This window comes from Callorhinchus milii, unplaced genomic scaffold (assembly GCF_018977255.1).
Source record: "Callorhinchus milii isolate IMCB2004 unplaced genomic scaffold, IMCB_Cmil_1.0 Scaffold9, whole genome shotgun sequence".
Lineage (NCBI taxonomy): Eukaryota > Metazoa > Chordata > Chondrichthyes > Chimaeriformes > Callorhinchidae > Callorhinchus > Callorhinchus milii.
Window position 1 is genome coordinate 8,922,332 of NW_024704750.1, and position 25,125 is coordinate 8,947,456.

General features: G+C 39.6%; 1 protein-coding gene across 6 annotated transcripts in view; it reads left to right on the forward strand.

Annotated features, from left to right (window-relative positions):
• LOC103175217 (alpha-(1,6)-fucosyltransferase) overlaps positions 1-25,125 on the forward strand; it is a 220,056-nt gene that overhangs the window by 138,234 nt on the left and 56,697 nt on the right. For 4 of the 6 annotated variants that reach the window (XM_007888092.2, XM_007888095.2, XM_007888090.2 and 1 more), the window contains one exon: positions 20,168-20,616. In XM_007888092.2, coding sequence (XP_007886283.2) covers positions 20,414-20,616 — 203 coding nt within the window. In that variant the 5' untranslated portion in view covers positions 20,168-20,413. Of the gene's footprint in view, positions 1-10,387; positions 10,463-16,386; positions 16,582-20,167; positions 20,617-25,125 lie in introns of those variants that run through there. The other 2 variants (XM_007888102.2, XM_007888103.2) reach the window with 2 other exon arrangements.

The window sequence follows — 25,125 nt, forward strand, 5'->3', positions numbered from 1 at the left end:
GAAGACAGAGATTTGCACAAAGCAGGAAATGATTTCTGATTTACTGAACAGCTCATGGAGAGCTGAGTGCTAATATATGCAAGCCAATAATTCCTCATGTTCCTAAAGGCTTCCAAGACTGTTAGAAAAGGAGTCGGTTGGTTGCTGATGAGCTTGTTTAACAGGAATTCACTCAAGTTAATTAAAATGTTTGTCTTATCTACTTGGACAAGCTTTTCTTACTCAACATCTTGCAACCCATTGAATTATCAATCACAGATGGATCTCACTCTTTACTGGCAGAATTTTGCAGGCAGCTTTTTCCTGCCCCAGGCCTAATGGCTGGTGATAATTTGGAGACTCTTGTGTTTTCCAGCCACCGATAATGCAAAGAAGCACACACAGCGATTCGAGCTTGATGTCCCATAGAGAATTTTAAGATGTTTGCATAAAATTCAAATCCTTAAATTTGGTTCGGTGCCTTTCATGTCAGGTGGGTGTCTCAAGGTGCTTCACAGAATATACTGTAAAGTGGAGTGATTATATTTTTCTAAATGGCTTTTTTTTAAAAAAAGGTAATTTCATAGAACATTTCAGCACAAAATTGTGTCTATTCCAGAATCTGAATCATTCATATAAATGGAGAAAAGCAGTTGTCTTACCAGGGCAGCTCATACTTGATATTCAAATCTGTCTTAAAACATTTGTCAAACATCAAGTCCTGTTTGAGGCTTACCTTCTTTTAACTGAACATTATTATTATTATTATATCAGCACCTTCTTGCCTTTGACTGTGGCTGACTCACTAACTGAATTTGTGTGTCAAAATGGCATTTTATTGACTGCCAGCTCTGTTTCAAAGGCTTGGCTATGACCCCCTTCTTTCATCTCTAGCTTATTGCCTTCTTATGTCCCTATCTTATTCTCTCAGCATCCGAAACCCTCATCCATGGTTTTATCTTCTGAAGCCTGCATTTCTTCACCACTCTCATTGACCTCTCACGTTCTATTCTCCATAAGTAGCCACTCATCCAAAACACAGTAGTCCATATTCTCTCCCAGACCAGACTCCACACAATCCCATATCCACATACACCATTAGTGGTTGAACTTTCAGCCGCTATTCCCTTGGCTCTCTGGAACCACTCTCATACCTCCCTTCCTCCTTTCCTTTCGCTTCTTGCTTTAAACCTATCTAAAAGGTCAACATGCTCAGAATGCTCAGAATTCTCTTTCACTTTATTTACCAATTTTATTTTTTCAGATAAATGGTTTTGGATATCTGGGCCCTGGCTTGTTCTTGGAGTTGAATTCATGCCTCCCCCCCCCAATTATAAATGTTTCCTCCCTCATTCTGATGAAATTCGTAGTGAGATTATATTCCGTGCTTTACCCAGCGAGGAATCGATGCCTGCAGTCAAATATTTGTGCAGGCAAAGCCATAAAACTTTTTTAAAAAAAACTCTTGAACAAGAGGTCGATCTCATTAACATTACCTCCCTGCTCTTTGGCTGGGAGAGAGGTTAACTGTCGTCAACTAAGTGTAAGCACCTCAGCAGAAGTCATTTTGCAAAGGCTGGAATCAATAGCGTTTTATTTCTAACATCATTTACAGAGGATTTCTGTCCTGTGGACACAAGACAAGTGACTAGAGAAACCTTATTTGCTGCTTATTTCATTAAAACCAGGCTAACGACTGCTGTGCAATATAAGTATCTGAAAGAGATGGCTGCCTTCAGCCTCTGGGAATGATTGGCTTCTGAGAAGCATAGTGGAGTGCCACTTAATTTTCTCTTTCCCTTTGTATTGTCTGAATCAAAGAATATGACCCATTCCTTGAGAGCTTCAAGAAGTCTCTCCCTGCTGTATGACTTAGGCATTTTTTTAGAGAATATACATGAAATGCATTTTCTTAAAAAAAAGATTGGAACGTAATGGAAAACTACAGGTGAAACAATTGATTCTTGAGGAAATTCACTAGTTTCTGTTCTTAACAGAAGGAATTGCTTGGCCAGAACCAATCCCAAGCTCTGATGAGCTACTATTTTACTTGTGCAAGTTCCATTAAACACACTGTGGAAACGTGAACCCTCAAAGGGAAGGTTGTGTGTCACCTGGTAGCGGTGTAAGGAGAAGCAATTCTGCACTTGAGGTCTGTCCCACTATTCAATAGAGGTGGACTTCATGGAAACTTAATGATCAGGGCAGCTTGCTATCATCCAAGCCTTATTTCAGTCTTTTTAGTTGAATCTAAAGATGACCAAAATCCCACTCTCAGCATTGAGGGAGGAAACCTCACAAGTCAGGATAAAATAGCCCCGTTTGTAATAATAATAATGCTTGCATTTGATATAGCACCTTGTTGAGGCGTTTCAAAGCGCTTCACAGAATATGCTGTAAAATTAATTGAATATATATCTTGTGGGCGAAATTTTATTGATTGACCCCAATAGCAAGGTTCCTCTGTACTTCTGCGTAATTGTAAACATCCACAGGAGCATACTGTGAGGATCAACCTGGTCAGTATATGTACCTTGTCAAATATGAGATGTCTAGAAGACGTGAAAAGCGCTATATCAAATGCAAGGATTATTATTATCTGAAAAGATCATATTTTGTCTTTGACATTCAGAGTCCACATGTATCAGATCTACAGCACCTCTTATGTTTTGTTTCCCTATTCGGAATGACTTGATATAATTTTTTCTGTGTATTTTTACGTTGAGCCAAACCAAGACAGAAAAGAATGAACTTCTTTCCCTCCAAGGAAATCTTCAATTTTGAAGTCTGCAGTTCCAGTCACTGATGTTGGTGTTTGCACGTAAATCAGCGATGCTGTCTAGTTTTAACTTGTCATCTGATAAAAGCTAAATGAGAAAGAAAATGACAACATCCATACAGATCATGCTTCGAAAGATAAGGATCCTATCACACAACAATGTTTAAGTCTCAGGGTGTTGTGAAGTTTATTTAGGGATTTGCTGCCTGGATGAATGCGGATATGAAACAAGAGATAAGAGAATGAGGATCTGCAATAAACCAATATTTATTAATTGCATCACTGAATTATTACAAATACTGTGTTTCATCAACCAGATGGTGAGGGTAATTGCACCTGTACATTTTATATAAAGAATCTGACTCCTAAAAGAGGAACTTTAATTGGAATATCTTTAGGACAATTTGAGAAAATGGTCAATTCAGATTACCAAAAATATTCCAAGCTTTACTCAGTCATGATCTCTTCATCAGAAGACGTTCCTGTCAAGTATGTTGAACTTGAAGGATTCAACGATGCAATGGATTTATTCTGTGTCACTCCAACTGAGACCTCCGGGCATCAAAGTATCCCTTTGATTTTGGTTCAAATACAAATAGTTCATTGCGTCCTTGGAAAATGCCTTTGCATCATTTTTGTGTGTATTTCACAAGTATTTCACAAAGTGGCACATCTCGTTTGCATTAAGTGCGATTTCTTGAAGCATGCTAAAAGGCTTTCTTGAAGGAATTTGGGAAGCTTGGTCGCAAAATATTTCCCAAAGTACTATACAGTACATTGTAAAATGTTTGTTGTTCTGCTGTTTGATTTTTTTTTTAAATGATTGTTTTATAGAGTCGACATGAAGGAAGCAAACTTTCAAGTAGAGTGTCTTAGATCCAAATAGAGTGGTAGTTGGACTTGCATCAGCACAAGTAGGTTTGTGTGCTGTTACCAAGGCAACAGTGTATTGCAATTGCACGTGAGCATGTCAGAATTGAACTGAGTTTCATGGATTCTATTAAAAGGTCACAACGCTCCCACCCATCTCAGAACACACTTGGAAGCAGAGCCTGATTTGAATAATTTTCTACTGCTAATGACTGAGAGTTAATGACACAAATTGCATTGAAATGCATCACATTTTAACTAAAGTATCATCACCTCACTTGTTCATGATTCCATCGCAATTAAAATATGTTGCCGACTCCATTCCACTCGTTGTCAGGCTCAAACAACAGAAAAGTAACTCGGAATCGTGGGCACAATGCAGTAGAAATATATTTTTTCCTGTGAAATGATACTCAGAATAGCGGCTACTGATAGTGTGTGTGATGTGGGTATGAAACAGTTGTAATGATTAATACCGTCGCACCAAAAATACGCAAACACTTTCAGAAATATAGAAACAGGAGTGGGCTATTCAGCCCCTTGAGCCTCTTCCGCCATTTTATAACATCATGGTAGGTCTGTACCTCAAGTCCAGTTACCCGCCCTTGTCCTATATCCCTTAATACCCTGATCCAGTCCCTGACCTTTTGTTTAGTTTGGAATGCAATTGCCGACCCCAATTGCACATTTTCGTCTGTTAGCCATTCATGCTCCTGCTGACTTCCCTTTCTTTAAGGTCCCAGAGTTTTGCTGAGTCTCCAAATTCTTCTTTTACCATTAAACCCTGTCTTTCATCTTGCTTGGGAGTAATATGTCACATTATTTTTCACTTACTATAATTTTATTAATGATTGTGCTAATTACTCCACTGTTCAGATAATGAAACCGCTTTCATTCCGTCCAATAATAAGCTACTTGCCAGAGCTTCCTAGATCACCATGCTGATTACTGGAGCTTTTTGTTAAGCGAACCAGAATTTGTTTCTTCTCTAGTGTAACATTATCAAGCATAATTAATTTATAACATCATGGAATGCGATGTCTATCGGGAAACAGTTAAAGGGGAAGTATGACTTCTGCTGGCTGTTATAACAAGATGCAAAACTCGTCATTTGGACTGTTCCATAATTACTCAGTATAAAACCAATTTGAAGAAAAAATATTGGCGTTACAGATGTGCCATTGCTTTGAGGTTTATGTAATGGTAAATGTTTTCGGTATCACAGTACCGTTTTACTGTCAGAGAACTCCCAGTTCAGATGGATCAGGGTAACAAGTTGAGTCGAGGCACTTTCTGACAAAGAAAGAGAAACATTATCAAAGCAAGGTGAAGGGGAAGCACCAATCCGGGTGATTCTCGTACACCAACTCAATCCATTCTTAACCAGATATTTACCCCCAGCCCTTTCCTGAAAACATTTCAAGCAATATAGGATGTGCTGCTTTACCTGAGGGTTAAATTGAACCACTGCAGCCAGTGATTTCCAGCAAAGGCTTGAAACATGGCCATACACCAAATTCAGCCCATTCCTTTCCTCCACAATTAAGGTGCAACTACCCCAGCATGGACTTTCCCTGGTTACTCATTTAAGTTTCGACTAGAGAGTTCCCTATACTCCTTCACTAACACACTTCAATGTAATTGAGCAGAGGATCAAAATATCTAGCCATCCTCCATACCTAGACCTTCACCTCTGGTTTGTACCTTGCACTAGTCTCAGGAGTAAGGAGCTTCCAGTATTCCTGATTTCCAAAAACGGCTTATCCTCCAGCCCCCGCACCGTCAAGTGTGGCGTCTCTCAGGGCTCTGTCCTTTGCCCTCTCCTTTTCAATATCGATATGCTCCCTCTTGGTGATATCATCCTTAGACATGGGGTCAACTTTCATATGTATCCGGATGGCACCCAACTCTACCTCTCTGCCACCACCCTCGATTCCAGGACCACTGCTGTCCTCGCAGACTGCCTGTCAGACATCAAGTCCTGGATGAGAGCTAACTTCCTGCCGTTGAATTTCAACAAGACCGAGGTCCTCTTGCTTAGCTCCCTGCAGTGCCTCCATACCTCTGGCGCTGATAGCATCACCCTCCATGGAGGCACTCTACATCTCACAGAACCCCAGCGTCCTGTTCGACCCTCAACCGTTCCTCATACTCCACATCCGTGCCATGACCAGCCTTTCTCCACTTCCGCAACATCGCCCAGCTTTGCCACTCTCACACCGCAGGCTGCCGAAGCCCTCATAACATTCAGACTTGACTATGCAAACTCCCTGCTTGTCGGCCTCTCCAACTCCTCCCTCCACAAGCTGCAGATGATCCGAAACTCTGAGCCCGTGTCCTCTCCCGCACCAGGCTCCACGAACCTCTCACCCCCATCCTCGCCCAACTCCACTGGCTTCCCATCACACAGAAGATACAATTCAAGATCCTGATCCTCACTTTCAAAGCCCTCCATGCCTTTGCTCCCCCCTACCTCTGTGATCTCCTAACGCCTTACCAACCTGTCCGTTTCCTCCACTCAGTGGGCTCCAACCTGTTTCATGTCTCCCATCTCGCCCGCCCCACCATTGGTGGGCAGGCCTTCATCCACTCTGCCCCCACCGTCTTCAGTGGGCCGTTCTAGAGTGGAAACATTAAGCACAGCAGTGGAACGTGCACTCCTGACTGCTGCCAGCAGCAAGCTGTTCAGCACAGACTGTTTTAAGGAACCCTGCTGTCGGAAAGAATCTACAAATCTGTTTGAGATCCTGGCTTAGATTGTCTGATTACCTTACGTTTGAAAAAGGACTTGCTATAGTTGAGCTTTTATGAAAAAATAATTCTTATTTGAAACACTTAAAGTTAGTTTGATAACTTCTGTTTGCAGTTTCTCGCGACACTTCTCAATTGACAGGAATACCAGTTTCCTTTTTTTTATGTTAAATCTTGTCGACCGTGTTAAGACTTATATTGAATCAGGCACCTAACAAACTGAAGTTGAAAGCACTGCTCCAATGAACCTTCCTCCGCAGTTCTGTATCTTCATTGAATTGCTCCAGTAGCTTGCGTGCCTTGACCTAATAAACATGTCTTTGAATGCATCTGCTGCTGTTAAGATATCGACATGTAGTTTCACACAGGATTGAGACAGTTGAGAATATCAATGATCCACAATGTTTGCAATGTTTGGTATTTTTTAAAAGGCGGGTGGTTGAAAAGTAGGGGATTTTTTTGGGTCAGCCAGGTGTTTGACAAATGTAAAAACCCATCACCAGGCTTAAGAGTATCCAAACCAGATTGACAGTTTCACATTGGCAGTTCATCTACACACCAAAATTCTCCTTTGTCTGGAATGGAGTGTGCACTACCTCGCTGAAGATTAGTTAGGGAGGGTGGGAGTGGTTGATGCAATATATGAAGCATTAATTGGAAGAGCAAAGGATTTTCTTTGATATTGTAGCTATGAAGCATAAGAGTGCTCACTTGGGTATTTTACATCATGGTGTGATTTAGTGCCATAAATTATTGAGGTCAGAATAAATTTTAGCGGAAAGCTGGCCCTGCCTGCATCAATGCTGCTCACCTGACTGGCTCAGCAAACCTCTAGCCTCTTTCGATTTGTTCTGTTATTTAGCAGCCACAGGTGTTCGCGTTGGACATGTTCCAACCATTCAGCTTTACAAAGATTGGCAAGGCTGAGGGAATGCAATTACAAGCAACACAAATTTTACTGTAATGTTTTATTGTTTTTAAGGTTATTTTTCATCGTGAATCAGGATTCTTTCAGGAGGAGTGTAGAAGCAATTATAATATTTGACACACCCACCCTCCCCCATTTTAGACAGTATTTAGTCTTCTGATTCTGTGCAGAAGAGCTTCTAAAGAGGCAGAAGACAGGAGGAAATTCTTTTCCCCATCTTCTAATATTTCCTGATGATCTGTCAGTTCAAAATGACATACAATAATCTTAACAAATCGTTTTATAAGAATAGAATGACCTCTTATCAAGATAATTGCAACTTTGACTGACAGTTGATGGAAATTCATCAGCGCTTATGGCTTGGCTAAGTTTACATGCACACGCTGCATGCTAAGGCTACTTTAGGGTGTTGGCTAGTTGTGGAGGCGATATGAACATGCTTCAGAATCTCAGAGAGAAGGTTATCTTCAATTTCATTGGCTTTTGGATACAGTCATTATCAGTGCCGGACAGTGCAGAAACATTCCAAATGCCGACATCTTGAGTTCTTTGGAAACATTGTTTGTGTTAGAGGTGAACAGCCCACTTAGAAGCTGCAGCCACTTTTATCTACACGTTGCTGGGAGGTATTTTGTAGAAAGACGACAAGCTTCTTTGATTCACTCTAGGGAAGTACAAGGAAAACTGAATCCCTTCCCTCTGCGAGAGCTTCTATCACTGACAACCCCTGCCTAATATCAGGAACTCTCTATTGGGGATTTAAGGCTACACTTTCTGTTGTATAGCTTCAGAGCGTGATTTGTTGCAAAACATTATTGTTTTGTGTATATCTGTAGATAGAATTTTGTTGTATCTGGTAACGCATAGGTAGGAAAGGCAGGTATGAATGTTTCGACTCATTCCAGCATTCAATAAAAAAATCACTAAACACAGATTTTCATTGGATTTGCAATGTTCCAGAATCGATTTTTTTCCACAGTTCTATAAGGATAAGAAATTGAGAAAGAAATTAATTAAAACCCAGTTGGAATGTTAGAAAAGATTTGTTGAGGGATCAGTGATCAACAAGGGGGAGCCTTCCAATGAGAGCCTGGGGTAAGGGTGTCTGAATGTGCAGTTGGAGTCCACATCATGGGCTTTCACTGAGGCTGCAGTTTTAACCTTTTGTTCTTTTTTTGTGCGAAGTGTGACAATTGTCATCATAAAAATCATTTTAAAAATAACCCAATATCCGACAAGTCGGAAAAAAATCCAAATAGATTTGTACCAACCCTATCCGCAGTTACTATTCTAACTAAGCTGCAACTGAAAACAGCTACCATCTTTGTCCATTAAATGCTGCCTGTAATCTCCTGTATTACAGCAAAACTTGCACTTATATAGAACCCTCCATGCAGGGTAGCGTCTCAGAGCACATTACTCGGCTTTTACTTAAGGGAAAAAAGTGGGAGGCTATTTTAGCAGAGACCATGTACCACAGGAGACTGAATTTGTTGTGATCTTGATCTACATGCAAAACTTGTGTTTCACTTTGGGTGCTATTAATGAAACGAAAGAATATTTTGTTCTGTCTTTAAACTAATTAAAGTAACTTTATCTTGCTGTTAATAACTGCCCATGTTTTCTGGTTTGGATGCGCTTAACAACAACAACAACTTGGAATTATATAGTGCCCTCCACGCCGGACGGTGTCTCAGAGCGCTTTACAGTAATGGATTCCGAGGCCGAGCCAAGGGGAGGGGGAGGAAGGTGACCAAAGGCACGGTCGAAAAGAAAGGTCTTCAGCAGAGACCTGAAAATAGGAAGAGAGGGAGCGAGGCGAAGGGAGTGAGGAAGGGAGTTCCAGAGCCTCGGGGCATAGTGGCTGAAGGCATAGCAGCTGAGGGTGGAGCGGAGGACTCAGGGGACAAGGAGGAGGCCAGACCCGGAGGAACAAAGGTAACAGGCACTGTTTTGAGGACAGAGGAGGTCAGAGAGGTAGGGGGGGGGGTGCAGAGGAGTAGAGGGGTTTGAAGACAAGAGTGAGGATCTTGAAGTCGATCCTCTCTGGGTCAGGCAGCCAGTGCAGCCTGGCAAGAACTGGGGTAATCGGGAAAGTAAGCATAGTTCTGGATTTTTGCATGTATCAGACACCTGACTGACCCCCCCCCCCCCCCCCCCCCGCCACCCAAAAAACGTGTAATATGTGCAGTTTCACACGTGCCCACAACTGAATTTCACAATTCAGTGTTCGTGGATTCTCCAATCTGTGAATTGATTTTTGCAAATGTGCGAGGTAGTATTGGTTACCAGGTGAACAAAGTAAGATGCTTCCCCACGTGAAAAGTATATGCTATATAATTGCAAGTTGTCAGTGGCATTATTAATGGTATTATTGTTTAGATATCTGCACTTTCATGTGTAACTTTGTGAATGCACACAACTGGAATTTTGTGTAAAAGTGTGAGAGGGAGAGCGAAAATCATGCAAATAGACAGAAATTTCTCCCCCTCCAAATTTTCTCCTTTTTTGGGCACCAAAAATCGACCTGAACCCTACCTTCCCCCCACCCCACCCAAAAAAAGTTTTATTAATGATGTGGATACAAATGTCTTTAGTCCTTGAATATAATGCATGCCTGTAGCAATTCTAAGCTTAGAATTCTAAGTTCCTTCCTTGATACTTCTGCGAATTGCCTTGTGTCACCCTCTGTTCAGGCAGCAGCTTACACCCTCAGTCAGCATGGTGCTGATATAACATGTTATATATATTTTAGAACTCTGCATTTTGCCCTGGAAATCTAAATGTTTCTGACCCCGCAAAACGAGATAAATGATAGATTCACAACAATCTAATCTTGGGCTTGCTTCAGCATGTGCTTAAACTTCACAATCCAATTGCTATTTAGTTACTTATAAAAAAAATGGCTCGACACAGCAACACCTATGTACAGTAATTTGTTTTAGACACAGTTTATAAGGCTGAGACGTTGCAATGAAATTGGTTACACGGGTCATGAATGTAACCTTGGCCAGAGAGAGTTCAAGCAGCGTTTTGAGTGTAACTACACAGGAAGCGGTGGAAACCTTCTTGCTGGTATGATTAGCACCACACTTCCTTTAGAAACAGTAGGCTGAAGCGTGGAGCTCTCTGAGAAAAGTGGTTGAAGCAATAAGGTAGGCTATTTCCAGTAAATCAATTAAAAATACATTCGCAGTCTGACTTGCTGAAATATTTTTAATGTTCTGATAAATATTGTCAATGAGGAAGCACGTGGTGTCTAAACTGTTGTGCCAATAGATCGAGCTCAAAGCTTATGTTGTTTTTTGTTGGCCTATGCGTTTTCAGTCTGTCTTTATGCTGAGAACTTTTTTACTTCTCCGAATCATAAACTATAAATAATCGTTGAATTGCGAAAGGAAGCCAGAACGACAAGAGCTGTACTTGCGGATTCGGACATATGCTCTGAAGCCATGAGAAAAAATGGACCCTTTTACTAACTGGTCTGCTGTGAGCTGGAGCTTTTTGTAATACCTCCTATGGTATTTTGTTCAACCCTGGTGGCTGAAGGAACAGAATAATGATCAGAACCAGAATAATTCTCCAAAGTGTGATGTACAGAGCCAGTTGTTTTCTAAAGGCAGCTTAACAGCATGTTTCCAACTCCAATCTATTTTTAAAGTGACTTTCTAAGTAGCAGTTTGCAAAATGGTTTGGATTCATCAGGTCCTCACCATGCTGCACCATTTGCTGACAGTGTTGCTTTAATGCTTCCTGCTGATTTTCACATTCATCTTAAACAACGTTACTCAGGGGTATAGTAGAGGTAATAGATTAAAACATTGAATGCAATTTTGAGTTTAAGGATGGGGGATGGATTACGTCCAGAGACTCTCGTGCGCATAAAACAATATTTGCAGAGAGGCTGCATGGGAGATCTAGTGGTTGTGCGATCGATTTTCAAATAGATAGATGTGGAGATGTCTTAGATCAGTAAAGAATGATACCATCAGTCATGTTGCCTGTCTTGAGTTTGACAAGGCATTGCACATATAGTCTATTATTGCTGTAGAAACACATTCCAAGGATTTTCAGTGCCAACATTGCATTATCTCCCTTCAACAGAAAAGGTTTTTGTATAGCTGAGAGAAGATGTGCTTATTGAAGCTTGGGGGTTTCTGCTTCAAAGCACCCACAGATGTGAATCAGTTTGGTCATACTCCCTAACCTGACTTTACGCAAAGCAGTATTGAGGGCCAACAACTTAAAAGAATATTCCAGGGAAAACTCACCAAAAGCTTCAGATTTATGAGTTTCCTCTTACACCTTACAGCTTCTTAAATAAATAACCTGAGCTAATTTTCCATGTGGGCTCTTTTATAGAACGTGCAGAAATAACAGGATGAATTAGGAGTGCCAGATGCCAAGCCCAGTAATCTCTCCAAAGTGTTGTACTGAGTTCTGGCAGACAATATTGTACAAGAGTACTGCCCTGGCAGCAGGCAGTCATTTAACATCATAATAATCCTTGCATCACTGAACTCAGAGCTTTTCCAGTTTCGGAATCATACGGAACAAATTCAGTAATTCTACTCATGGAGAGCAAGAATTGTGTATAATAACAATAATCCTTGTATTTGATATAGCACCTTATCACGTCTTTGAGATGTCTCAAAGCGCTGCACAGAATATACTGTAATGTGAATTGACTGTATAGTTTGTGGGTGAAACGTGGCAGCCAATTGCACAAGGTGTGCCCCACAAACAGTTATACATGGAAGTGACCAATATCCTCATTAGTCTATCCTGATGCACCATTTAAAGATCTAGTGTTGTACATTTTTGCAAGATTTCAGCAACAAGAGAAACTTTTTTTGTGGTTCCAGGCATAAGAAGCATCTTACCTCCAGGTCAGCTAGATGTTAATCTGAAAACAATTATTTTGTCCTTTTAAAAAGATTGACTGAAAGATTGTACAATTGGAGCTGTGGTCGACATTATTTCAGATTTTATTATCCATTCACTCGATTACTGATGGTCTTAACTAAATCTAATTAACTTTATTTTTATTTGCCTGATCTCTCATCGTGTAAACACGTCATAATTGAGAGATTTTTTTTAAAAAACTGAGCGATCCAAGGACATGGAGTTATTGAGGTGAAACGTGGAGTATCGGTGAAATGTAACATTGAACTAACCAGTGTAAAAGAAAGCTGCACTTAGTAGAGTCTGGGGAGGTTATTGTGACAAGCAATGGTGTAAGTGTCAATAGAGTAAAGCAGCAGGGTTGTTGGAAGACAGTTTTATGTTCTGTTCTAATTGAATACTTCTGTCAGTTTGGAGTTGCTCATAGAACCTGAGAGTACACTGGAGTCTTCAGCATTCTTCTATAAGTGTAAGATGTCAAGCAATAAATTTCATTCACAATTAAGTTTTTATAATTGCATTTTCTTTTCCAGTTTTCAGCATCCTACTGTTAACATAATGGTGTGCTACTCACTCCATGGCTGTTTGCTGTGTCCAACAGGTTGCTGAGTTTTGCCCACAAAATACATGGTCAATCCACTTTACAGTGAATCACTTTGAGTCGTCTCAATGATGTCATCTCAAATGCAAGGATTATTATTATTATAACTCTGCAGTTGGTGACTGAGCTTAAACTATATTTACTACAAAGTTGCCCCAATGCCTTTGGGCCTAATGTGCCAATCCCTTTATTTAATAAATTATACAAAGTAAATGTAAGTTTAAACAAAATTGCATTTGGTGTAGCATCTTTCATGTTGGGAGGATGTCTCAAAGTGCTTCAAGAATGTGATCGTGATGCAGGGAATTTAGAAAATTGCTTTGATAAATCCCTTTCATTGGTTGTTAATTTCGTAACAAAGAGCACAGGTATGCCAACCCATATTTTAGGTAGTTCATTACCAGAATTGCACATTTGGACTTGTACTGATAAGCTGCAGTGCTGAAGGGATTCCTCTTGTGTGTGAGATTGCTTCATTAGGACAATAAAAATGTTGGCTTGATTGTGTTTGAAGTGCTTTTAATGCTTTTAAGTGCTTGATGCAATGCACTGTGTACTGCTCTGAGGAAGATGGAAATGCAAATCAAAGTAACCATTCCCAGGGCTGACAGTGAGGTGGTGGCACAGCTATAGCTTCTCCCTACCTCCAGCACAGCCCTTGTTTGTGATCACAAGAGAAATACAGAGGAAGAAAGAACTTGGGCCCTTTGATATGATACTTCCAAACATGCCTCCCACAATCTTCCTATTACAGCATCAAGTGGCTCGCTCACGGTTGAAAAGCCTGCAGATCACTTCTAAATCTCCTTAAAATAAAAAGAACACCTTTAGGACAAATATCAGGAGGAAAAGACTTTACGTAAATAGTGTTATCAGTTTTGAATAAGACCGAGCAAAGTAATAGAAGCAAAATCAGTGTTGTTTCTGGTGTGATCATTGTACGTTTTATCTGCTTCTTTCTGGGAAGGTGTCTCATTTCTGCCTGGAATGTCCCCATGAATGCATTGGCTGAGGACAAAAAATCACATCAAACAACCTCGTGTCTTTCCATTCCATTGTTTGTTATGCTGGTCTGTAAAAGCACTGCCCAGCAGTTGCCTGGCTCTCGATTATCAATGAAACACAAACTTTATTGCAGAGCCTGGGTGGCTTTTAAAGACACATTTATGAGGCAGATTGCTAGAGCTGATTAATTGGAATGCGGACTCTGAATTATACTCAACGATATTAGACGACCGCTGAAGAAAGACTGTAATCTAAAGTACCCCACAATTCCATTCCATAGGTTTTATGGAGATGTGGGGAATGCATCTGACCCTGGCTTAGGTTGATAGGTCATGACAGGCACAGTACTCTATCTGCTTCTGATTCTAGTACAGCTTGGCACTTGCAGCAGTGAGTAATTATTCTGATTCCACTTGATAATTACTGTATCAGAAGATTCCACTTGATACAGCTAAGTGTTACATCTCCATACAAAAACATTTTGTTAAAACAAACAGCATTTCCAGAAATAGTAAATTATTATGTGATCACTTTCAGACCCAGCTTTCAAACAAGCGTTTGCGCTGAAATGCTGCAGCAGATAAAATCATTGTTAACGGGATACCATACGCACGAACAAATGTTCACCTTTTATGTAGGGAGTGAATCATCACAACATTGACATATAAAGTCATCGTAACATTTTAAAAATGATCCAACAACAACTTGCATTTATATTATACAGACATTTGAAAGGGAACCTTATGGAGATGTTTAAAATTATAAAATGGTTCAATAAGGTTAGCACAAATAGGCTGTTCCCACTAATTGGAAAGTCCATAATCAAGGATACAGTTGTATGATTGTGAATAGGGTATCTAAAAGAGGATTTAGGAGGAACTGTCTTCATACGGAGAGAGGTTAGTGAGAATGTGGAACTCGCTGCATGAATTGTGGAGTCCTGTAGCTCAGTGGTTAGAGCACTCGCTTTGCAAGTGAGAGACCTGAGTTCAATTCCAGGCAGGGCGAAACCTTGGGCAAGTTTCCTTACTCCACACGCCTAATAATAATCCCTCCAAAACCAAAAACAATAATTAAATTGGTCATTTTCAATCTACGACTGTTTGTGGGACATTGCTGTGCGCAATTGGCTGCCGCGTTCGCCCACAAATATACAGTCAATTCACTTTACAGTGTGTTCTGTGAAGCGCTTTGGGACGTCCTCCTGACGTGAAAAGCGCTATATCAAATGCAAGGATTATTATTATTATTATTAATTGGTGATTGAATCAGATAGTATAGAGGCATTGAAGAATAGGTTAGATACATGTATGAGAAATGAGGGAATAGCAAGTTAAGGAAGGGAGTAAGGAGTGGGTGGAGAATCATTTGAACTGTCACTGGGTGTGGCTGCCTGTTTATTTTACAATAACTTTACATAGTGTTGTGGCATGATCTTAATCGAAAGCCTTCACTTTGGGATTGAGTCATGTGTCTTTCAGTTGTGAAACTTAATCTAGTCAGAACCGAGGGAGCAGTTCAAGGCTTTGATTCCCATAAATTTGACATTTTGGAATAATTGAATCACTATAGTTTGCACACATTATGGGTAGGGCAAGTAGGTAAGAGGGGAATTGCTGTCGACTAGTTAATGAAATATGATGCACATTAGCTAGGTTAGTCAAATGTGGCACCATTAAAGCAGTGTTTATTGCTGCTTCATTGTGTTTCAGAAAGCTTTAAGTACTGTTTATAAAGGGAGTGCTGGGTCTTTATTACTGTAGTTGTGTTTATTTCAACTCAAATCATTAAAGATATCTGGCATATTGAATGATGTTACTTTATTTTTAAAAAACATTGTGTTTTCATTGCTGGAACAGTGGGAGAAGAATTTTAGAGATGGATATCTGTTTTGTTTTACATTTCTATTGCGTTTGTTATCAGATCTAGTATGTGACGCTTCTGGCGCTAAAGTGGAGAATACCATTTCCTGTGTCATAAAATTTTAGTTTAACATTCAAAGTACAAAGAGCAGTGTCGATCTGGCAACTATTGCATTGCACAGATCACGACAAAATGCTGCTGGATTTTTCAGCAGCAGCGTTTGTTATCATTGTCATTGATGAATGCTATTAAGTAGTGCAATTAATAGTAATGTGTCGTTGTCAGATCTTCCTGACTGACAGTCCTTGGATGTGTGTAAGAGTTGCCTAATTCTGTTTTTATCTGTGGTATTGTAAATTCAGGACGAGGGTTAGTTTGTCTTCAGTTTGAATGAACCGGAAGGAAAGTATGTTTTTTACCATTGAAAGGACTCAGCAGAATTTGGCACAGAGATTACTTTTTTTAAATAAAAACTCCTTTGAGAAGTTTGACTGTTGTTCACTTGATGCATGCCATATGCAATGAAACATTTGATTATGCATTTTGCGTGCGCTGAGGATTATATTGCAAACTGTTGAGATATTTCCAGTAGTTAAATGATCAATGTTGTGGTTTACGGAGAGAAAAATATTGATTGAAGTGTGCTTCACTCGTTGGTAGTCTTATGGATTTTTGGGAAAAAAATAAAAAAAATCCCAAGGTGTCTTCTGGATAGTACTCAGTAGAAAACCTGTGCATTTTAGACATTGTAAGAGGCGTTTCAGACTCTGATGTTTACTGAAGGCTACCTCGTTCGAGTACCATGAAGAAGTGGCAAGTCACATGAAACAATAGAGCTTAAAGGGACACTGTCTTCATAAAAAAGAAGAGGGAAAGAAGACCGAAAGTGCAGTCAAAGAGGTAGGCCTGAGACGGACCTTAGGAACTTGGGGAAACTAAATGTGAAATCGGACAATGAGTTGTCTGGGAAAATTGACCATTTGGTGAAAAAAATTGTGTTCATATTTAATTTTTTGTTTTTGGTCAGCCAGGTGTTTGACACACGTGGAAACCCATCAGCACGCTTAATCTTATCCAAATCAAACTGAGAGTTCTATGCATCCCACTTATACATGGAAATTCCAGAGATATCTAATCCATATTTAATACGAGCCAAAGAACTTTTTATAATCAAATACATGATTTGTCTTCATGAATGTCAAGCCTATTTAACAAGATGATATAAGTTCGACTGATTCATGCTAATTGCTAAAGAAAATTGATGAAACCAAGGCAAGTCGAGATGCTTGATTTGAGTGGCTCTTCAGAAGGCGAACTCCAGCATTACAGGGGATGTGTACAGGGGAGGCTGACTTAACGACTTACTGCATCGGGTTAAGTATCTCTGCTCCAGTGAGTTATGTGGTCATTTTCAAAATAAATGTGTTGGAACAGTCTTTTGGGGATTTTTTTTAATCCACATTTTGACAATAATGCTTTAACTTTAACAGCAGCTTAAAGGATCATTTTGTGATGTCAAGGAGAAAATGTTTGGCAACTAATGCTTTGCTTGAGAAACGGGAAGCTTTATGGTTGCGTGTTGCACTTTGTAAGATTTTAAATCCTGGTGTAAGCAAGGCAAGGAGAAGTTTGTCAAATTCTTTTTGTATAGTGATGGCGGCCTCTTTAAGAGGAGCTATGTGTATCACAATTGTACTGAATGAGATGAAGCTGAATGTTTGGACATTCTGCAGCTTTATGACTGTTCAGATTAAGTTTATTGATGGAAGTGAATTTTATAATGCAAAGATGAACATGGCATAAAACTCCCTCTAAGATTGGAAGCTTAGGGATTTGATGCCAGAAAAGATCATTGGTTTCATCGTTTTCAACCAGATTATCACAATAAAATGGTCTGATTCAGAGCATAGTTATTCACTCTATAACTATGCTCTGAATAGAGCAGCAGGCTACTTGTTAACGCCCATTTAACTAGGCAGCTGTCTCCGCAGAAGAAAATTAATAATGTTAATTAATAATCTGGGAAAAATATTTCTTCAAATGCAGCTGAAATTCTGTTTGTGCTAATCTGAAAGTGATGGATTCCTTTTTAAAATGTGAACTTTAGCAGTGAATAATAATATCCTCTAATAATCCTTAAATTGGTATAGTGCTTTTCACATCAGAACATCTCAAAGCGCTTCCCAGGGGATTCTGTAAAGTGAAGTGACTGAGTCTTGTCAGCAGTAATCCAAAAACTGAATCTCTGTATTTAAGTTATGATCTGGTTTGGATTTGGACAAGGTGCCCACGCCTAGCATGATTAGCTGACAAGTACACAGTCACTACACTTGACAGGAAAATCCAGTGAAGCGCTTTGAGACATCTCTACCACTTGTGTCCTACATTGCCGAAGCTTCATGTTGCATAACCTGACGGATTAGCGGCTGTTTAATGAGTAAAGCATTGAGGTACTGTGGGAAATAACACTGGAAAGTCCATACTCGGATCTGCTTATTTTCAGATAATTCCTTCAGGCTTTGGGAGATGTACAATTCGCACATTATGCCTTTCTCTTTTCAAACTCCTTCCTCCCCCACTATTGCTATTTTACTCAAAGTTTGCTGATTAAAATATTTCCTTTAATTAATCTTTTTAGGCCTGATGGGTTCCTTTTACTGAATGCAGTTCACATCAGGCAGTCTAAAAAGAAGAGAAAAATGTTGTATGAAAAAAACAGTTTAAACAAGATAAAAGGAATCTTTGTTTTCAATGTTTTGTGCTCTGATTATGTATTTCTTGTGTCAATGGGAGTGATGGACTGTTTCAGGTAAATCTCCATCACCCCTCTGCCAACAATGATCTGTTAATAATAATAATAATCCTTGCATTTGATATAGCGCTTTTCACGTCGGGAGGACGTCCCAAAGCGCTCCACAGAACACACTGTAAAGTGAATTGACTGTATATTTGTGGACGAACGCGGCAGCCAATTGCGCACAGCAATGTCCCACAAACAGTCGTAGATTGAAAATGACCAATTTATTATTGTTTTTGGTTTTGGAGGGATTATTATTAGGCGTGTGGAGTAAGGAAACTTGCCCAAGGTTTCGCCCTCTGCCTGGAATTGAACTCGGGTCTCTCGCTTGCAAAGCGAGTGCTCTAACCATTGAGCTACAGGACTGTTGGTTGAGTTTTTGTTGAAATTGGAATTGTTTTTATTTAAAATGCCCCATTAGTGTTTAAAGGGTTAATGAACTCCCTTGAATTTTAAGCATTGAATAAATATTAAATTAATATACTAATTAGTTTTGTTCTTGAGACAAATTCTCATTCTGGTTTATTATCTGAAGTTTGTTTTCCCCTTGCATGAAAACTTTCTTGTATTAGTTTACCACAGGTTTCAAATGACCTGTAACCTGAATCACATTCCTCCTCATCCAAAGCACATTACAGGGCTTCATCAAGCTGCATTCTGAAAGCTCAACAGGCTAAAATTCAGGAATATTAATTCTGATTGCAGTCGGAGTTTCTGTTTTGATTTTCAAACCATTTAAAGATGAAATCTGTATCAGATGTTTAGTACTGTTCAATTATTGTTAAAGGTACAGGACAGTCAGTGAATGGTACAGTTTGTTGAAACAGCACTATTTGATTTGATAATAATAATAATCCTTACATTTGATGTAGCGTGATCTGTTTGTTTATTGAACAATGGAATTCATTTGTGTCCAACAGCTCTGTGATAGTAAGAGTATATCACTATCTCTGATTTTAAGTAATTCTACTTTGGAAACACAGTAGTATTTTGACCTCACTGTAATTTTGCCACGTGTAGATCAATCCATGTTTGTACGAGTGAACAGTTACATTTCCTGAAACTTCAGTTTTACTTTGGTGTGAGGTTGTACTGCAGACTTCAAAAGTCTCAACAGTTTTGTAGCACCCCAATGTATCTTAAGGGACTTAAAAATGCTTGGAATCAGGATCACTGATGAATTTTTTCACATTTAATATACAGCACAAGAGAGCATAGCATTGTTCTGTTACCAAGAAGAGACTGATATAGTGTTTTGGATAAGTGTTCAGCTGTAATTAGCAATCTATACCTTTTGTCTTCTATATACTTTAAAAAGAGTAGATTTTCCAATTCTGTTTCATTATTTTGTCATTTACGATAATCTTTAAATAATTCTGAGTACCCAGAGCTGAAATGAGGTGCACTCTATCTCACTTCAACAGGCTTCCATATCAGTGACAACGCATTACCATCCCAGCTTGATTCAGACTGAGGTGAATGTTCGTTGCTGTGTTTATCTAGAACCATTTTTTAATATGCTCTGTGTAATTAGCCACATCAACTGAGGAGACTTACCTCTTGGAGTTCAGATTTCTGGCACACTGATGCCACAGTGTCGAGACTTTCACTGTAATTGCTGTCAAATGTAAATCATTATCTGTAAACCATATGATTAATCCAATTAAATTTCCTTTTCTTTTCCTGCAGAGTGCCAGGACGTGAGGCTTTGAAATAGAGTGAATTCGCTGGTTGTCAAATCAAGGGGGAGCCTCATCAGTTGGGGGAAAAAAAAGGTCTGCAAGAAATTCGGCAAGATATGCCGAGTACCGCCACAATGTGCTGAGGGAGAGGAAGACAAGAGAGTCATTCATCCCAGTACGGGTTCTGAAAGCATGCCAGTCACTGACCTGTGAGTAGATACAGTGGAGCGCAGAGTGACTTGACCAGCTGAAAATGCGGCCATGGACTGGTTCCTGGCGATGGATTATGCTGATCCTTCTTGCCTGGGGGACTTTATTATTCTATATAGGTGGGCATTTAGTTCGAGACAATGACCAGCCAGATCGTTCCAGCAAAGAACTGTCAAAGATACTTGCAAAACTCGAGCGCTTGAAACAGCAGAATGAAGACCTGCGGAGAATGGCGGAGTCGCTGAGGTAAGCTTAAAGACTCGTTATAGTTAGGTTGCAGGTTCCCTAGCGCTTCGTTGACTTGTGTGAAAGAGCTCTGCAACAAAAACTGTCAATGTGTTGCAAACGTCTAGCAAAAAACAACTCTCTTCAATGGGAAATAGGATACAGTCAGTTTGTTTCACAATTATGTTCATTGATACATTTGAGAACAGGAAAATTCTTCTCTCCTGAGGGACACTCAGTGACACTGAGTGTGAATTGAACAGACAATGTAACCATTAACATGAACAAATGTCTTCACTAATTGTACCAAATGTATACTTGGTGAATGTCATTTGTCTATGGGGAAACCAATTTAAAAATTACATTAACCAGCCGCAAAGAAACTGACTGAGCCAGTATATTTGAACTTGAGATAATTGGACTGCTCCAATGACTTGAAACAGATGAGTAAGTAAAGATGGCAGAACTATGCAAAGGAATGATTACTCTGACTTCTTTGATGTTTCACATATACCAGGATTACAATAATACAACATAGCATGCCACAATACAATGCATTTATGATACCAGATTACAAAAATACAGGATGATGCCACAATCACAAATCAATTATGTTATTCCGCAAGTGGTTAATTGCTAGATTTCTGGAAGATGAAATCAGTATTTCAGGGCTGCTTTGTTGAAATTTACCAGGTCGTAAATATCAGTTAATGTAAATCTAGAGACTTAAGCAATCTCTTCTTGGCAATTTATTGCAACTTCAATGAAACCATTTGAAAATGGTACTAAGCCTCTCAAAAACCAGTTTAATTTTTATTTCATTAAAGGCTACCATTGTTATTCACAAGCTGAGTTATTTGAAAAAAGAGAGATTTAATTATAATGGAAAATGTTTGTCAAATACGTTCTTCCCATCTATCTTGCAATTCAATTTAATTCTTAAGTCTGAATATTATTAGTGAACTTAGACTGAAGGCACTTAAAAGGGACTATAAATGTACCATATGGAAGCTGGGCTGTGGAACAGTAATGGGGAATTGCAAATAATATATGCTGCAAACAGATGATGGAGAAGAAGGGATAAACACATTGAAGTATTCTACAAGCCAGTAACCTCCTTTGTTCACCACCAAAACTGGAAAGTCCTGTAGCTCAATGGTTAGAGCACTCGCCTTGCAAGCGAGATACCTGGATTCAATTCCAGGCACAGGGCGAAACCTTGGGCAAGTTTCCTTACTCTACACCCACCTAATAATAATCCCTCCAAAAAAAACCAAAATAAATTGGTCATTCTCAATCCACGACTGTTTGTGGGACACTGCTGTGCACAATTGGTTGCCGCATTTCGCCGACACATGTATGGTCAATTCACTTTACAGTCTATTCTGTGAAGTGCTTTGAGACATCTAGAAGACTTGAAAAGCGTTATATCAAATGCAAGGATTATTATTATTAAATTATTATAAATACCTTGCCTTGGCCAGTTGTAAAGAGTTTGTTTTCTACCATTGCCAGAAGTTAGCAGCTTGCAGTTTATTGAGCGTTGACCTTTTAAGCCTTTTTCCATTGGGAGACTTTGGATTAGCTTTGAGAGAGAGAGAAAGAGAGAGCACAATGTGGACTTGAGCCTGTGGAAGACTGTTTGTATTGTGAATTCTACATTGTGTGTATTTATCATAAAAACTGAATGGTGGATGTTTCTATTGTCCCTTCCTTGTCCATGTATTGCCTCTTCTGATTTTGGAGTGCCTTCACATCAGTTTGCAGTGGAGACTCAATACATGAAGGTACATTCAAACCCTTCTTGAAGGTGATGATGGAAGATTTGATTCTAAAGAATATTTCTTGTTATCCTACAGATTTATACTAAATCGGAGTGAACCTAAAAGCATTTTCATTGCATTAAATTTCACCAGATGCAGTGCATGGCCATAAATACAAATATTGTTCTGGAGTCTTTTCAATTTCAACTATAGTGACTATTTGTTGATTTAAAAAAAAGGTTGATGTAATTTCCACAAAACTGCATATTCGGATAGGGGGAAAAATGCACAGACCTCATTTCATTGTGGATCACAAATCTTACTGCATAAACAGTTTACGAGGTACTGTTGCTGCTGCTTAATTTTGAATTGATTAGTAGCTGGATGGGGTGCAGAGATGTTGAATTCTGACCTACTGTTTACATGTCAAGGCAGCTCAGGCTTCGACTGAAAACTCACGTGAATTGTTGAGCTTCCTCCGCACCTCACCAGAGCTTCCTCTGGACTTTTTTCTCGGGGTATTCATCAAACATTGGGACTGGTTTCCACTTGACAGAACCAGTTTGGTTTTGCATGGTGATCATTTTTTCTATCGATCTCTTTGCAAACACTTTGTCTCGTAAATCAACAGGATTTGTGTTTCCGTATCAAATGTATACAAAACCATTTCATCTTATTGGACTCTTGAGCGGTTTCTTGTAAGAAAATACCTCGCTAGGAATTAGATTAACAGACTGGCATTTCATCTTGGTATCTGGGTCGAAACCCACCTCTGCTTTGCTAAATGTTTCTCTCTCTAATGGCTATGTAAAGGAAACGAGTTTGACCTACATACATTTGCTGCAGGGCCACATGATGGAACTTTCATAATTAGGCCCAATTCTATTCAAAACTGGTAACTTTGCTCAGAGTGGCTTCAGGTATATCTGGAAAGCAGAACCGTTCCTTACACTGATTCTTTTTGCTACATTTTTGGAGCAGAGAAAGGTTACTCTGGCCCTTGGGAAAGCTTAATCCTGGTTTTGGTTTGACCAAAATGGGAAAGGTTTCAACCAGGGGCTCTCTGCAAATCCACATTGCTCTGGGACACTATCCTATGTCAAGAGCTCTATATAACTGCTGCTGCTGTTGTAGCTGTGAGGCTTAAGGATAGTGAAAAGCACTCAGGGATGCTGCCCTGTGTGAAGGGCAAGTTGTTGTTAAACTCAAAAAATATAACAGCAAAACAAGGAGAAGGCATGACTGGTATAAAATGCATTTCCATCAATTGCTGTTAATACCTTTTGTGGTTTCTCCTTGTGTGTGGAGAATGTTATCTCTACACTAAATGAATTGATTTGTTAGTCATTTGAAAGCAATTTTGGTGAACTTTCAGGCTGCTTTTTTTTCAGCAGAAATCAGACTTGTCTCTTGAGACGTTGCATAACACTCTGGCATTAGTGAAGTGGAGCTGATTATAATCTGATTGAAAAGAAAATCAAGTTGGTAGACGATTAGCTGCTCTCCTGTAATTGCTGAAATACAGTGGCCAGGTTCTACCGCTTTACTTTCAGTGCTGTTCTCTCATTCCATCGTTGATGTTTGAGCCCTCCATACTGTCAAATGCACAGTCATTGACTATTTATGGGACACTGCTGTGTGGAATTGGCTGCCGCGTTTCACCCATAAGATATACATACAGTCCATTCACTTTACAGTATATTTTGTGAAGCGCTTTGAGACATCTCAATGATGTGATTAGGCATTGTAACAAATGCAAGGATAATTATTATTATTAATTAACTGCAACTGTATTGGAGCTCAGGAGAAACTCGGCAAGGTACAGTATTTGCTTCATCGGTACTGCTGTTGTTTGTGATCCCAGCATGGGCTGAGCCATTGAAAACAATTGAACCCAAGATAAATCTGTAGCATTAACCTTCAGGACATTGTTTCAGGTGTCTCGGTTTCCTGCAGCAACAGACCGAACAATGCCAGTTTGTTCTGCAACTGCTGCAAGGAGCAGAGAGTGTAGCAAAAGAGATGGTAGTTGCAAAAACAATTGACCTAATGCACCCCCCACCCCACCCCCACCACCACACACACACTTTCAATATAACAAATGTCTAATTCTCTGCATCGAATTCGCTGGTAGTCTTCTTCATGAGGGATAGTGTACATTAAAGATAGATACTGAATGTGCATTTTGCCTGTTCGTATCTGAGTCCGATAATGACTCGTTGCTGTAAGTCCATCTGATCCTCGTATCCTAGACCTTTCATTGCATAGTGGAAACTTGAATTCATTGTCATGTTCTGCAAAAGATCAAAGAAAAGCCTAAGTGCGATGATCAAAGCGCTCTGTGTTTTCATTTTCTAAGCCTGACAGCATATTCAGCTTGAGGGGCAATTTATAGAGTGGGCTAGTTTTAGAGTTGAAAGCTCTTTCATTTTGTGTTTGTTTCTTTGGGGAAACTACTGAGAACAAAAGCCCAATTTGCAGTAAAATGCAATGGTAATATCTCACCTGGATGAATGAATGACATCTGTACAAACACAGAAGTCGCTGGGAACACTCAGCAGGTCAAGCAGCATCCATGGAGAAAGGAAAGTGAGTCAACGTTTCGGGTCCACAACCCTTCGTCAGAACCCTTCATCTGTTCAGTTGTTTGTTGATTTGGACACAATAAAACCATCTTCAAATGACACTGTTAATTAGAGTTTTGTAGACACAGCGTGGGTATGAACCTCATGTGCTTGCAGTTATTGTGACTTTTGTGTACAGCTGT